The sequence below is a fragment of the Myotis myotis genome, unplaced genomic scaffold (genome assembly GCF_014108235.1).
Source record: "Myotis myotis isolate mMyoMyo1 unplaced genomic scaffold, mMyoMyo1.p scaffold_m19_p_4, whole genome shotgun sequence".
Classification (NCBI taxonomy): Eukaryota; Metazoa; Chordata; class Mammalia; order Chiroptera; family Vespertilionidae; genus Myotis; species Myotis myotis.
This window is the reverse complement of record NW_023416346.1, coordinates 82,574,190-82,591,303: the sequence shown is the minus strand read 5'-3', so window position 1 is coordinate 82,591,303 and position 17,114 is coordinate 82,574,190. Positions and strand designations below refer to the sequence as shown.

General features: G+C 43.1%; 1 protein-coding gene and 1 pseudogene across 1 annotated transcript in view; one reads left to right on the top strand and one right to left on the bottom strand.

The window, feature by feature from the left end:
* The window catches only part of TEX11 (testis expressed 11), a 467,244-nt gene that overhangs the window by 386,485 nt on the left and 63,645 nt on the right, over positions 1–17,114 (bottom strand). The window contains exons 5-6 of the mRNA XM_036304176.1: positions 15,386–15,466; positions 15,176–15,295 (exon numbers count right to left, since the gene is read on the bottom strand). Coding sequence (XP_036160069.1) covers positions 15,176–15,295; positions 15,386–15,466 — 201 coding nt within the window. The remainder of the gene's footprint in view (positions 1–15,175; positions 15,296–15,385; positions 15,467–17,114) is intronic.
* On the top strand, positions 176–419 carry LOC118654494 (annotated as a pseudogene).

The following is a 17,114-nucleotide window of genomic DNA, read 5'->3' as shown; positions in this document are numbered from 1 at the left end:
ACCAAGAAGATGAAGAAAGAAATAAAAAAAAAAAAAACACTTCCTGGAAACAAATGAAAATGAACACACAACCCCAAATCTCTGGGACAGAGCAAAAGCAGTCCTGAGAGGAAAGTGCACAGAAAGACAGGCCTACCTCGCTTTCCTTTTGCCTCGTAGCTACGGAGTGAGCAAGATGGGTTACCAGCAACTCTACTGAAGCCATCCGAGGAAATTCGGCCAGGGTTCTCGTTCTTGCCGCGTCTGCTCAAACCAACCCGGTCTGATCCAGAAGTACAGTCTCAACATGTGCCCCCAGTGTTTCCGTCAGTACGAAAAGGACATAGGCTTCATTAAGTTGGACTAGGAGAACTTCCATGAATGGGTCGTTCAAGACATCTACCTTATGACAGAATGCTATCTCTTTGTACATAAAATAATTTTAAAAAACCTTCAAATAAAAAAAAAACAGGCCTACCTCAAAAATCAAGAAAAATAAAAAATAAACTATTTAAGCAAACAACTTAAAGGACTAGAAAGAGGACAACAAGAAAAGCCCAGAGTAAGTAGAAAGAAGGAAATAATAAAGACTAGAGCAGAAATATGTAATATAGAGACTAAATACTAAATAAATAAAGAGCTTCCCAAACAAAATTTTGTTTATTCTTTGAAAGGATAAACAAAATTGATGAACCATTAGCCAGACTCATCAAGAAAGAAAGAGGATCCAAATAAATAAAAAAGAAACAAAATCAGAGAAGTAACCACTAACACCACAGAAATACAAAGGATTGTAAGGAAATACTATAAACAACTATATTCCAACAAGATGGACAATGTGGATGAACTAGACAAATTCCTACAAAAATAAAATTTCCCAAAACAGAATCAGGAAGAATCAGAAAACCTGAATAGGCCAATAACTACTGATGAAATTGAAGAAGTAATTAAAAAAAAAAAAACTCCCAGCAAACAAAAGCCCAGGTTCGATAGCTTCAAAGAGTTTTACCAAACATCCAAAGAAGAAATAAAAGGCATCCAAACTGGAAAGGAGGAAGTAAAACTCTCATTATTCACAGATGGCATGATATTGTAGATAGAAAACTCTAAAGACTCCACCAAAAAACTACTAAATTTAATAAATGAAATTGGTAATGTAGCAGGATACAAAATGAACACCCAAAAAAACGATGGCTTTTTTTATATACCAGTAATGAATTCTCAGAAAGAGACAGTGAACAAGCAATCCCATTTACCATTGCAACAAAAAAAAATTAAAATACTTAGGAATAAAGTCAACCAAGGAGACAAAACACCTGTACTCGAAAAACTACAGGACACTGAAAAAAGAGATAGAAGAAAATATAAATAAGTGGAAGAATATACAGTGTTCATGGGGTGGTAGAATCAACATCATTAAAATTTCTACACTACCCAAAGCAATCTATAGATTCAATGCAATCCCCATTAAAATACCAATGACATATTTCAAAGACCTAGAACAAACTCTCCAAAAATTCATCTGGAATAAAAAGAGACCCTGAATAACTTCAGCAATTCTGAGAAAGAAGAACAAAGTTGGAGGGATCACAATACCAGATATCAAGCTATATTACAAAGCCACTGTTCTCAAAACTACCCGGTCATATAGAACAATGGAACAGAGCAGAGAACCCAGAAATTGACCCAAGCCATTATATTCAATTAATATTTGACAAAGGAGGAAAGAAAGAGCATACAATGGAGTCAAGACAGTCTCTTCTATAAATGATGTTGGGAAAATTAGACAGATACGTGCAAAAAAAATAAAACTAGACCACCAACTTACACCATACACAAAAATAATCTCAAAATGGACAAAGGACTTAAATATAAGACGGGAAACCATAAAAATCTTAGAAGAAGCCATAAGGCAGCAAAATAGCAGACATTTCTCGTAGAATTATCTTTACTGATACAGCTCCTAGACCTAGGGCAATGGAAACTATGGAGAAAATAAACAAATGGGACTACATCAAAATAAAAAGCTCGTGCACAGCAAAAGAAACCATCAACAAAACAACAAGAAAGCCCACTACATGGGAGAACATATTTGCCAGTTATCTCTGATAAGGATTTAACCTCCAAAATTTATAGGGAACTCAGATAACTTAACAAAAGGAAGATAAACAACCCAATCAAAAAATGGACAAAAGACCTAAATAGACACTTCTACAAACCAGACATACAGATGGCCAAGAGACATATGAAAACATGCTCAAAGTCACTAATCTTCTGAGAGATGCAAATCAAAACAACAATGAGGTACCATCCCACACCTGTCAGAATGGCTATCATCAACAAATCAACAAATGGCAAGTGTTGGCGAGGATGCGGAGAAAAAGGAACCCTCATGCACTGCTGGTGGGAATGCAGACTGGTGCAACCACCTTGGAAAACATTATGCAGTTTCCTCAAAAAATTAAAAATGGAACTTCCATTTGACCCAGTAATCCCACTTCTAGGAATATATCCTAAGAAACCCGCAACACCCATCAGAAAGAATGTATGCACCCTTATGTGCACAGAAGCACAATTTACAATAGCTAAGATCTGGAAACAGCTTAAGTACCCATCCATAGATGAGTGGATAAAAACTCAGTGGTACATTTATACCATGGAATACTATGCAGCAATGAAAAAGAATCTCTTACACTTTTACACAGCATGGAGGGACCTGGAGAGTATCATGCTAAGTGAAATAAGTCAGTCAGAGAAAGACAAGTATCACATGATCATACTCATATGTGGAATCTAAGTAACAAATAAACTGATGATGGGAGTGGATCCAGAGGCATGGAAGCATGGAACAGAGTTCAGAATTTTGGATGAAAGGCAGGGGAGGGTAGGTGGATGGGAAGTAATCAACAAAAGACTTTATATACATATATGCATAACCCATGGACATAAACAATAGGGTGCTGAAGGCCTGGGGCTGGGGTCTGTGTTGGGTTAGATGGGGTCCAGGGGGGGAAATATGTAACTCTTTCCACAATAAAGAATTATTTTAAAAAATTAAAAATCTATAATAAAAGTATAATATGCTAATTAGACCAGATGTCCTTCCGGGCGAAGCCGGAGCCAGAGGGCTTCCTGGGTGCCTGCCAGTGGCTGGAACAAAGCCCGGGTCCTGGGAGCCAGAGGAAAGGAAGGCCTACTCTTGTACGGATTTCATGCATCAGGCCTCTAGTTATTAAGTCAGTAAGTAAGTAAATAAATAAATAAATAAATAAATAAATGACAGTGAATTATTGGCATAAGATCAAAATGGAATAGGATTAAGAGTCCAAAAATACACTCTCACACTTATGATAAACTGATTTATTTTAATCTTCACCTGAGGATATTTTTTCCATTGATTTTTTTACAGATTGTGGAATGGAGGAAGAAGGCAGAGAGAAACAAAGAGGAAGAGAGAGAGAAACATCAACAAGAGAGAGACACATCAATTGATTGCCTCTTATGTGTGCCCCAATCAGGGCTAGGGATTGAATCTGCAACCAAGGTACATACCCTTGACTGAGAATTAATTGCATAATTTTGTGAATATATTAAATCCACAGAACTGTACATTTCAAATGTGTGAAATTTCTAGTATATGAATTGTATCTCAATAAATGTTAATAGGCTGGGAGACAAAATGGTGGGGGTATAGACGGACGTGTCCCGAGCCTTGTCCCAGAGCAGATAGGGTGAGCAGCTGAAACAAGTAACATCCAGCCAGAATTGGCGAAGGAGACTCAGCTGGGAGATGGTTTTCAGTCAGAAAGGGCAGAGGATCCCTGGAGAAAGGTGAAATCAAGGCTCTTGGGAGGAGAATCTGCCAGACCTCTGAGCCCTGAGGATGAGAGGGAATCTTCACAGCACTGGCACCGAGCCACATCCCTTGGGACAGGCACAGTGTCTGACTGTAGAAAGAAGGTCCACAGAACGGCTGGACCGCAGGGGAATCTAGATCTGAATCCACAGTCAGGGAAGGCTGAAGAGTAGTGCCGACAGGAGAGGAGAACGGGCAGGCACAGCCTCTCCCCCATCTGTGGCCTGTGCCTTTCTTCATTGAGCCTACTGCATAGGAACTTTCAGATACAGACACTTACCCATGGCTGGAGTGTGGGAAAAGGAACAACACTTCACTTTTTCACTTTTATTTTTATTTTTTACTAGAGGCCCGGTGCACAAAAATTTGTGCACTCGGGGAGGAAGGGGGGGTCCCTCAGCCCGGCCTGTGCCCTCTCACAGTCTGGGACCCCTCGGGAGATAACGCCCTGCTGGCTTAGGCCTGCCGCCGGGTGGCAGAGGGCAGGCCCAATCCCTAGGTGCAGCCCCTGGTCGGGCTCAGAGCAGGGCCAATTGGGGAGTTGGGGCGCCACCCCCTGTCATGCACAAAGCAGGGCGGATTGGGAGGTTGCGATGCCACCCTTAGTCACGCTCAGGGTAGGGCCGATTGGGGGGCTGGGGCACCACCCCCTGTCACACTCAAGGCAGGGTCGATGGGGAGGTTGCGGCGCCACCCCGTCACGCACAGAGCAGGGCCAATCAGGGGGTTGCGGCGCCACACCCTGTCACGCACAGAGCAGGGCCAATCAGGGGGTTGGGGAGCTCCCCCTTATCAGGCATAGAGCAGGGCTGATCAGGGGGTTGGGGCGCCTTCCCCTGTCATGAACCGAGCAGGGTGGATAGGGAGGTTGTGGCCCCACCCCCTGTCACTCACAGAGCCGCAGGGTGATCAGGGGGTTTGGGCGCTGCCCCCTATCACGCTGATCCCGGTGCTGGGAGGCATATTACCCTTTTACTATATAGGATAGAGGCCTGGTGCATGGGTGGGGCAGGCTGGTTTGCCCTGAAGGGTGTCCTGGATCAGGGTGGGGGTCCCTACTGAGGTGCCTGGCCAGCCTGGATGAGGGGATGATGGCTGTTTGCAGCTGGTCACACACCCTTCAGGGTGGGGGTCCCCACTGGGGTGCCTGGCCAGCCTGGATGAGGGGATGATGGCTGTTTGCAGCTGGTCACACACCCTTCAGGGTGGGGGTCCCCACTGGGGTGCCTGGCCAGTCTAGGTGAGGGTCTGAGGGCTGTTTTCAGACTGGCGGGTGACTGAAGCTCCCAACCGCTCCTTTTTTTCTTTTTTTTCTTTTTATTCTGGGCCAGCTTTAGCTCTGAGGCTCCAGCTCTTAGGCCTCCGCTGCTGAAAGCAGGTATCTGGTTTGTTTGCGTTCTATAATCGAAACAATGTATAACTCCAGCTCTGAGATCCCTGCTCGCTGAAAGCAGGTTTCTGGGGTTTTGTTTAGCTTCTATATTTGTTACAATGTTTCAAACTGCAGGCTCAGAGGCCGGCAAGGCAGGCAGGGAACGTTGGTTTCCTCCGTCACTGAAGCAAGCAAGCCTCATGTTAGTTTCAAGCTGCCTGGCTGCTGGCTGCCATCTTGGCTGGCAGTTAATTTGCATATCTCCCTGATTAGCCAATGGGAAGGGTAGCAGTCGTTTGCTAATTATCATGTTTTTCTTTTATTAGATAGGATTATTATTTTGTTATCTTTTTTCTTCGTTTTCCTGTTTTTGTTTGTTCCTTTATTTTCTATTTCTTTTTGCATTATTTTTCCATCACTCTATTTTATTTTATTTTTATTTGCTATTTTTATACATTTTTTGAATCAATTTTTTGGAAATTTATTGTTGTTATTATTATTATTATTATTATTATTTTCTTCTCGTTCTCTTTCCTCTTATCCACCCATCCCCTTTCTGCTTTCTCTATACTGAACTGAGATCCTCCCCAGATTCAACCAATTCTTAACCTTATTTTCTGTATATAAGCTCAGCCTCTACAGATTCTGCCCCCATCCTCTTAGCTGGGGGTTTGATGTTTGTATATTTTTGTTGTTGTTTATTGTTTATCTATTGGTTCTGTGGTGTTTCATATATATACATATATATATTCTCCTTTTTCTTCCTTTTTCTTTTCTTTCTTATCTTTTTCTCTCTCTTTGATATCATTTATGCTCTCTTTTCTCTCCCCTAATTCTCTTTTCTCAGGTGGTCACTTATAGTGGGGTTATTGTTGTTGTGAGTACATTCGTGCTTTGTTCCCTTTGTGTTGTGTCTTGTCAAGGTGAATTTTATCCTGTCTGGCCAGGTGCTAGTGAGCAAGCCTCATAACCAGATACCTGGAGAGGAAACTCCATCCACGAGCGGGTCAATAACACCCCAGACCCAACTACAGAGGCAGGAAAAGGCGGCAGTGAGGGAGAGAGTGCGAGTGAGTGAGGGAGCAAAAGAGTAATGTGTGGTCATGTGGGATGTGTGTGTGTGTATGTGAGTGAGGCACAGTTAGATCCCGCAGGACCTTCGGGGGCAGGCTAACTGGGCTCGCCTAACTAGGCAGCCTCTGCTACCATAGTAAACAGTACCGGGAGGTCGGCTCATCCTCAGAGGCCTAGCCCAGTGGTCGGCAAACTGCGGCTCGTGAGCCACATGCGGCTCTTTGGCCCCTTGAGTGTGGCTCTTCCACAAAATACCACATGTGGGCACACACATACAGTGCAATTGAAACTTCGTGGCCCATGTGCAGAAGTCGGTATTTTGTGGAAGAGCCACACTCAAGGGGCCAAAGAGCCACATGTAGCTCACGAGCTGCAGTTTGCCAACCACTGGCCTAGCCTTTTGAAGAAGAGAGATGCTGTAATGGGAGCCCAGCCTCACCTCCACCCAGGGTGGCCTCAGATAACACCTGGGACTCCACAGCTACCCCTGCCAGGGACCTGCTACCTCGGCTGTGGTCCCACGGTCAACAAGTCTCCAGCCACCCTGGGTGCAGGCTCCTGTGAGTTCTGAAACGTGCTCCTCTCTGACCGGCCCAATGCCTTAGGCCAGGGCACTGCAACCACACGAGCAGCAGACACATGAGCAACCCACTCCTGCCCAAGGAGCAGCAGCCCTGAAAGCAGCCTGCCCCAGGACTAAGAGCAGAAGCCACACATGGCCTGCCCCTGTCCAAGGAGCAGCAGCTGTGTGAGTGGCCGGCCCCCCAGTCTGAGGAGCAGCAACCATGTGAGCAGCCTACCCTGTCTGAGGAGCAGCAGCCTCACAAGCAGCCTGCCCACAATTGAGGAGCGGCAGCCCCACGCAGCCCACCCCCATCCGAGGAGCAGCAGCTGTGCGAGCAACCTGCACCCCTCTGAGGAGCAGCTGCCGCGCGAGCAGCCTTCCCCTATCCAAGGAGCAGCAGCTGTGTGAGCAGCTCACACCCAGACAAGGAACAGCAGCGTCGCGAGCAGCCTGCCCCCATTCGAGGAGCAGTAGCCACCTGAGAAGCCCACCCCAGTCCGAGGAGCAGCAGCTACAGCAGCAGACCTCCCCCATCCGAGTAGTGAGAGCCCTATGCAGTCCGCACTGGTCCAAGGAGCAGCAGCCACATGCAGCCTGCACCTGTCCAACGAGCAGCAGCTGGGTGAGCAGCCTGCCCTCATCCAAGAAGCAGAAGCCACACATGCAGCTCGCTCCCGCCCGATGGAGCAGCAGCTGCGCAAGCAGCCCATCCCCCATCCAAGGAGCAGCAGCCATGCGAGCAGACTGCCCCTGTATGAGGAGCAGCAGCCACACGTGCAGTTCACTCCCACCCGAGGAGCAGCACCCACACGAGCAGCTCACCCCACCCAAGGAGTAGCAGCCACACAAGCAGACTGCCCACATCTGAGAAGCAGCAGCCCTGGGCAGCCTGCTCTAGTCCGAGCAGCAGCCCTGGGCAGCCTGCTCTAGTCCGAGGAGCAGCAGCCACACGCAGCCTGCATCTGTCCGACAAGCAGCAGCTGGGTGAGCAGCCCACCCCCATCTGAGGAGCAGCAGCCGTACATGCAGCTCACTCCCACCCAGCAAGCAGCAGCCATGCAAGCAGCCCGTCCCCCACCTGAGGGGCAGCAGCTGTGCGAACACCCTGCACCTATATGAGTAGCAGTAGCCCTGTAAGCAACCTGCCCCTGTCCAAGAAGCAGCAGCCTCACGAGCAGCCCACCCCATCTGAGGAACAGCAGCAATGTGCAGCTAGCCTCGATCTAAGGAGCAGCATCCACATGAGCAGTCCACCCCTGTCTGAGGAGCAGAAGCCATGTTAAAAGCCTGCCCCTGTCCAAGGTATAGCAGCCACACTTAGCCCACCCCCATCTGAGGAGCAGCAGCCTTGTGATCAGCCCACCCCTGTCCAAGGAACAGAAACTGTGCAAGCAGCCTCCCCCACCAGCCAGAGGTGAAACCACTGCTGTGAACAGCACCCATCAGAGAAGCCACTGCCAACTAAGGAGCAGCCACTTGCGTGACCACCTGAGGAGCAATCGCAGCCCAAGGAGCCACTGCCACCAAAGGAGCAGCCACTGGACAACTCGACATCTAGATCAGTCATTGAGACATATAATGGGTAGACAAAGAAACCCCCAAAGGAAAGAAAAGGAGGAATCACCAGAAAAGCAGCTAAGTGAAACAAAGGCATGTCATATGTCAAAATAAGAATTATGAATACACTGCATAAACCTAATGGAGGAAAAAATCAACAACTTATGTAAGAATCAAGAAGAAATGGATGAAAAAATAAAAAACTTATGTAAGAATCAAGAAGAAATGAAGAGTGATATAGCTGCAATAAAAAACACCATGGAAAGTTTCAACAGTAGACTAGAAGAATCAGAGGACCGAATTAGTGAATTAGAAGACAGGGAAGCAAAACACACCCAAGCTGAACTGCAATTGGAGAAAAAAATTAAATGACAAGAGAGCCTAAGGGAGCTATGGGACAACATGAACCGAAGCAACATACAAATAATAGGGTGCCAGAACAACAGGAAGAGGAACAAGGGTTAGAAAACCAATTTGAAGAAATAATGTCAGAAAACTTACCTGAGGTTGGGAAGAAAAATGTCACACAAGCACAGCGAGTCCCAAACAAGATGAACCCAAAAATACCCACACCAAAACACATCATACTTACCATGGCAAATGTTCGGGACAAAGAGAGAATCGTAAAGGCTGCAAGAGAGAGACAGAAAGTTGCATACAAGGGCTCTCCCATTAGATTATCAAATGATTTCTCAACAGAAACACATCAGGCCAGAAAAGAATGGAAGGAAATTGACAAAGTGATGCAAAGCAAGGGAATGAATCCAAGAATGCTCTATCCAGCAAGACTATCATTCAAAATTGAAAGGGAAATCAGGAGCTTCGCAGACAAAAAAAGGCTAAGGGAGTTTATCACTACCAAGCCAGCAATGCAAGAAATGCTAAAGGGACTGGTGTAAAAAGAAGAAATAAAAAGCTAAAAAAGGAAACAGGTACAAAAAATAAAAATGGCTACAAACAAGTACCTTTCAATAATAACTTTAAACATAAACAGACTAATTGCTGCAATCAAAAGACATCGAGTGGCTGAATGGATAAAAAAACACGACCCATATGAATGCTGTCTACAAGAGACCCACCTCAGAATTAGGGATTCACACAGACTGAAAATGAAGGGATGGAAAAATAACTTTCAAGCAAATGAAAAAGAAAAAAAAAACTGGGGTAGCAATACTTATATCTGACAAAATAGATCTCAAAGTGAAGGCCATAACAAGAGATAAGGAAGGCCACTTCATAATACTAAAAGGTTCAATACAACAAGAGGGTATAACCATGATAAACATATATGCACCCAATGCAGGAGCACCCAAATACATACAAAAAAAACTCCTGGAAGATATCAAGGGAGGGATCAACAACTATACAATCATAGTAGAAGACGTTAATACACCAGTGACATCACAAGATAAATCCTCTAGACAAAAAATCAGCAAAGACACAGCAATCCTAAATGACTCACTAGATCAAATGGACTTAATTGACATCTTCAGAATATTTCACCCCAAAGCCACAGAATATACATTCTTCTCAATTGCACATGGGACAGTTTCAAAAATGGACCACATATTGGGTCACAAGCAAATTCTTCTCAAATTCAAGAAGATAAAAACCATATCAAGCATTTTTCTCAGACCACAATGGCATAATATTGTAAATAAACTACAATAAAAACAATCCAAAAAATTCAAAAACTTGGAAGCTGAAAAGCATTCTATTAAACAATAATTTGGTTACCAAAGAGATCAAAGAAGAAATTTAAAACGTCCTGGAAACTAATGACAATAAAAACACAACAATCCAAAATCTATGGGACACAATGAAAGAAGTCCTGAGAGAGAAGTTTATAGCTCTACAGGCCTACCTCAAAAAACAAGAAAAAATGGTAATAAATCATCTAACTTTACAACTCAAAAAATTAGAAAGAGAGCAATAAGAAATGCCCAGAGTGAGCAGAAGGAAGGAGATAATAAAGATCAGAGCAGAAATGAATGACATAGAGACCACAAAAACAATACATAAGTTCAATGAAACCAAGAACTGTTTCTTTGAAAGGATAAACAAGACTGATGAACCTCTAGCCAGGCTTACCAAGAAGCAAAGAGAGAGGACCCAAATACACGAAATCAGAAATGAAAGAGGCGAAATAACAAGAGACCCCCAGAAATACAAAGGATTGTTAAAAAATACTATGAACAACTCTATTCGAACAAATGAGACAACCTAGAGGAAATGGACATATTCCTAGAAAAATAGAACCTTCCAAAACTCAATCAGAAAGATTCTAAAAGTCTCAATAGCCCAATAACTATGGAAGAAATTGAAGCAGCCATCAAAAAGCTTCCAGCAAACAAAAGCCCAGGACCAGACGGCTTCACAGGGGAGTTTTACCAAACATTCAAGGAAGAACTAAAACCTATCATCCTCAGGCTATTCCAAAAAAAGTCAAGAGGAAAGAACACTTCCAAGCACATTCTATGAAGCCAGCATCACCCTAATACCAAAACCAAAGACAACACAATGAAAGAGAATTACAGGCCAATATCACTCATGAACATAGATGCCAAAATCCTCAACAAAATTCTAGCAAATCGGATCCAGCAGTACATCAGAAAGATTATATACCATGACAAAGTAGCATTTATCCCGGGGATGCAAAGATGGTACAATATCTACAAATCAATAAATGTGATACAGCACATAAACAAATTGAAAGATAAAAATCACATAGTCATATCAATTGATGCAGAAAAAGCATTTGACAAAATACAATACCCTTTCTTGATAAAAACCCTCAGCAAAATGGGAATAGAGGGATCATACCTGAACATAATAAAAGCCTTATATGACAAACATATACTCAATGGGCAAAAACCGAAACCATTTAACTTAAGAACAGGAACAAGACAGGGATGCCCACTCTCACCACTCCTGTTCGACATAGTACTGGAAGTACTAGCCATTGCAATCAGACAAGAAGAAGAAATAAAAGGCATCCAAACTGGAAAAAAAGAAGTAAAACTGTCCTTATTTGCAGATGACATGATACTCTACATAGAAAACCCTAAAGACTCCATCAAAAAATTATTACACTTAACAAATGAATTGGGCAATGTAGCTGGATATAAAATTAAGGCTAAGAAATCTATGGTATTTCTATACACCAATAATGAACTAACAGAAAGAGAGACTAAAAAAGCAATCCCATTTATCATCGCACCAAAAAAATTAAGATAACTAGGAATACCCTTGACTAAGGAGGTAAAAAACCTATATGTGGAAAACTACAGGATACTGAAAAAGGAGAGAGAGGAAGACATGAGCAGATGGAAGACCATACTGTGTTCATGGATTGGTAGAATCAACATCATCAAGATGTCCATACTACCCAAAGCAATATATAGATTCAACGCACTTCCCATTAAAATACCAATGGCATATTTCACAGACCTAGATCAAACTTTCCAAAAATTCATCTGGAATAAAAAACGACCCCGAATAGCTCCAGCAATCCTGAGAAAGAAGAACAAAGTAGTTGGGATCTCAATACCATATATCAAGTTGTATTACAAAGCCACTGTTCTCAAAACAGCCTGGTACTGGCACAAGAACAGACTTATAGATCAATGGAATAGAACAGAGATCCCAGAATTCGACCCAAACCACTATGGTCAATTAATATTCGACAAAGGAGGCATGGACATACAATGGAGTCAATACAGACCCTTTAATAAATGGTGTTGGGGAAATTGGACAGATACGTGCAAAAAAATGCAACTAGACCACCAACTTACACCATAAATAAAAATAAACTCAAAATGGATAAAGAACTTAAACATAAGACAGGAAACCTTAAACATACTAGAGAAATCCAATGGCAGCAAAATCTCAGACATATGCCGAAGCAATTTCTTCACTGATACTGCTCCTAGGGCAATGGAAACTAAAGAGAAAATAAACAAATGGGACTATATCAAAATAAAAAGCTTTTGCACAGCAAAGGAAACCATCAACAAAACAACAAGAAAGCCCACTGCATGGGAGAAGATATTTGCCAATGTTATCACCGATAAGGGTTTAATCTCCAACATTTACAGGGAACTCATACAAGTTAACAAAAGGAAATTAAACTACCCAATCAAAAAATGGGCAATAGACCTAAATAGATACTTTTCGAAAGAAGACAGAAGAAAGGCCAAATGACATATGAAAACATGTTCAAAGTCACTAATCATCAGAGAGATGCAAATCAAAACGACAATGAGATACCATCTCACACCTGTCAGAATGGCTATCATCAACAAATCAACAAACGACAAGTGCTGGAGAGGATGTGGAGAAAAAGGAACCCTCGTTCCCTGCTGGTGGGAATACAGACTGGTGCAGCCACTATGGAGAACAGTATGGCGTTTCCTCAAAAAACTAAAAATGGTACTCCCATTTGACCCAGTGATCCCACTTCAAGGAATAATAGCCCAAGAAACTAGAAACACCAATTAGAAAGGATATATGCACCTCTATGTTCATAGCAGCACAGTTCACCATAGCTAAGATTTGGAAACAGCCTAAGTGCCCATCAGCAGATGAGTGGATTAAAAAACTGTGGTACATGTACACAATGGAATACTACACTGCAGTAAGAAAGAATGAGTTTTACCATTTGCAACAGCATGGATGGAACTGGAGAGCATTATGCTAAGTGAAATAAGCCAGTCAGAGAAAGATAAATATCATATGATCTCATTCATTTATGGAATATAATCAACAACATAAACTGATGAACAGAAACAGATCCAGAGACAGAGAAGCATCGATCAGACCATCAAACCTTAGAGGGAAGGTAGGGGAGGGTGTGGGTAAGGGGAAGAGATCAAACAAAGGACTTATATGCAAGCATATAGGCCTAACCAATGGACACAGACAACATGGGGGTGATGGCATGAGTCAGAGGGATATGGTTTAACGTGGGGAGAAGGACACATATGTAATAACTTAATCAATAAAAAATTTAAAAAAATAAATGTTAATAAAAATAAAAGGATTACACTAGATCAGTGGTTGGCAAACTGCAGCTCACAAGCCACATGTGGCTCTTTGGCCACTTGAGTATGGCTCTTCCAGAAAATACCGACTTCTGCACATGGGCCATGAAGTTTCAATTGCACTGTACATGCGCGCACACACGTGGTATCTTGTGGAAGAGCCACACTCAAGGGGCCAAAGAGCTGCATGTGGCTCGCGAACTGCAGTTTGCCAACCACTGCTCTAGATGATGTTTAAGATCTCTTTCATTTCTAGAATTACATAATTATAGAGCACAAACTCATCACGGCTAACATTTTGTCAACTTAAAATGTACACCTAACTGTATGGTGACAAAAGGAGGAAATCCAGAAGAAAAACAGAGGTAAAGTACAACTTGGAACACTGATAGCAGCAGGCTTTTAGAAAACATAAGCAAACAACCCAGAACAATTGCAAATGAGAAGACTTTTATCAAGCACATATTTTAGGCAAACCCAACTGTGAATGTAAGAGAGTCACAAAGATGGGTGTTTCAAGTAGAGGCTACTGCTATAAATAACAGAGATATTACATGCAGTGGTAAAATGATTTTTAGTTATATATCAGTCTTTTCAACTTCATCCAACCCCACATATATACCAATCACCATCAGTAATGTTACCTTCAGATACAAAACAGAGATAAAACAGGTCAAATATAGGCTCCGTTGTGCAATGGATAGCGCATTGGACTTCTAAAAAGGTCAAATATAATCTTACTAGAGGCCCCGTGCACGAATTTGTGCATAGGTTGGATCCCTCAGTCTGGAGGGCCATTGAGGCCTATTGGGGGCCGGCTGGCTGGGGGGAGGGGCCCCAAGAGTTTGGTCAGGGTGGAGGGGGAGGGGCCACAGGAGGTTGGCCGTGGTAGCACACTGACCACCATGTGGCAGCTCCTGCATTGAGCATCTGCCCCTTGGTGGTCAGTGCGTGTCATAGCGACTGGTCAACCAGTCGTTTGGTGATAATGGTCTCTTAGGCTTTTATATCCTATGTAATAAAGAGGTAATGTGCAAATTACCCCCTCACACCCTCACAAGATGGCTGCCTATGACCAGGCCGGCAGGGGGGTTAGTGAGGGACGACCAAATGACTGAACAAGCAGGCTGCATGGGGCGACCAGGCCAGCAGGGGGTTTAGTGAGGGACGACAAAATGACTGAACAGCAGGCTGCGTGGGGTGAGCAGGCTGGCTGGGGGTATGCAGTTGGGGGCAACCAGGCCGGCAAGGGGGGGGGCAGTTAGGGCAACCAGGCCGGCGGGGGGGGGGGGGCAGTAAGGGGTGACCAGGCCGGCAGGAGGGGCAGATAGGAGCGACCAGGATGGCAGGGAGGGGGCAGTTGGGGGCGACCTGGCCGGCAGTGGGGTCAGTTAGGGGTGACCAGGCCAGCATACAGAGGCAGTGAAGGGTGATCAGGCTGGTGGGGGGTGGCAGTTAGGGGCGACCAGGCAGGCAGCCAGGTGAGCGATTAGGAGCCAGCAGTTCAGGATTGTGAGAGGGATGTCCGACTGCCAGTTTAGGCCCGATCCCGGATGCAGGCTGGGCTCAGGGGACACCCCCCTGCCCCGTGCACAAACTTCATGTACCACAGGCCTCTAGTATATAGATGAAAGGCTAATGATACCTGACTTTATTATAATAGATCATCACTTTTGCATTTACATATACCAAATGCCTCACTGTGAGGTCCTGGTGACTATGATACCTACTGATTCTGCTTGGTAAGAAAGCACTTTGAAAAGATTCCTCTCCACAGCCAACTTCTGCATAGTCACTTGGGTCTCAGTGAAGCTGCTCTGCATTAATTTGGCATATAATTGCTCCAACCCCTGGAAAATAAAACAACAATACTATGTAATAATGAGAATAACAACTGTTACTAATAATTGCCACAGCTAAAAAAATCAGTGGTAACTTACAGCCACGGCAGCTTGAAAAAATTCATCAGCGATCACAGCATTTCCAACATCCACCCACCCTTTTCCTGCTTTCATAGTCATCTGGAAGAGATTAGAAAATATATTTTTTAATCACACCTCCTCCAAACTGGTTGAGGAGGGTACTGAAGAAAATGTCCATATTCAGTAGTGTAATCCACAGAAAACAAAAAGGTAACAATCAGCATTTATTAGAGTTCTGTGTTCTGCTTTGAACTCCATAATTTAAGAGGAATGGTTTTAGAAAAGCAATAATAAAAATAGCCCAGGAAGCATGACTCAGTGATTGAGCATCAACCTATGAACCACAGTTTGATTCCCAGTAGGACATATGCCTGGGTTTCGGGCTCAATCCCCAGTGTGGGGCGGGCAAGCGGCAGCTGATCAATGATTGATGTTTCTCTCATCATTGATGTTTCTATCTCTCTCTCTCTCTCCTTTCCTCTATGAAATCAATAAAAATATTTTTTAATTAATAACACGGCCAGTGGTTGAGCCTTGACCCATGAACCAGGAGGTCATGGTTTGATTCCCTGTCAGGGTACATGCCCAGCTTGTGGGCTCAATCCCCAGTGTGGGGTGTGCAGAAGGCAGCCGATCAATGATTCTCTCTCATCATTGATGTTTCTCTCCCTCTCCCTTCCTCTCTTAAATCAATAAAAATATATTTTTAAAAAAACATATTTATAAAATAAATTAAGTAATAGACTTGCCCAGCTGGAGTGGCTCAGTTGGTTGAGTGTAATCCTATGCACTGAGGAGTTGCCAGTTCAATTTCAAGCCAGGGCATATACCTGGTTTGCAGGTTTGATCCCCAATCAGGGAGTGTGCAGAAGTCAACTGATGTTTCTTTCTCACATCAATGCCTCTCTTTCCTTCTCTCTCCCTCTCTCTCCTTCTCTCTCCCTTCCTCTCTCTATGCATGTCCTTGGGTGAGGATTAAAAAAATTTAAAATACTTGAAAAGACATCTTCTAAGGAAATATTAAAAAGAAAACATTGGGATTATTTAGATAAGACAAAATGCTCACATATATAAAGAAAGTTATATGATAAACATTAAACTATAAGTGAACAATACCTGGGTTCTAGTTTTTAAATCATATCTCTAATAAATTTTTTTATTAATCCAACAAATGTCTATTAAGTATCCTTTATATGCCAGGCACCTTGAAGAAGCTCACAGTATTGTAACTGACAGACATCTAAATAAATATTTGATAGGAAATATGCACAAATGCTATGGAAGCAAAGAAGAACTGAATAAAGATGAAGAACTGAGCATACACTACAGCCACCCTTTGTGTTATAAGCCCCTAGAAATGCAGTGTGTGTCTGTGTGTGTATGCATATATACATATATACATATTATACTATAAATTTTGGATACTATAAATTTATATCTAGCATATATGCTATAATTTTAGTATAAACTTTATAGACTATAAATCCCTGGACATAATATATGTAATATTACACACATTATATTAAGTATATCATATTTTACATATATATTATTTCTAGGAATTTATATATATTCTCTACAAATAAGAGAAAAGATATACATATTTCTCTTATTCAATAAGAGTCCTGTCCCTAGCTGGTTTTGCTCAGTGGATAGAGCATTGGCCTGCAAACTGAAGGGTCCTGGGTTCAATTCCAGTCAAGGGCACATGCCTGGGTTGTGGGCTCAATCCCCAGTAGGGGGCAGG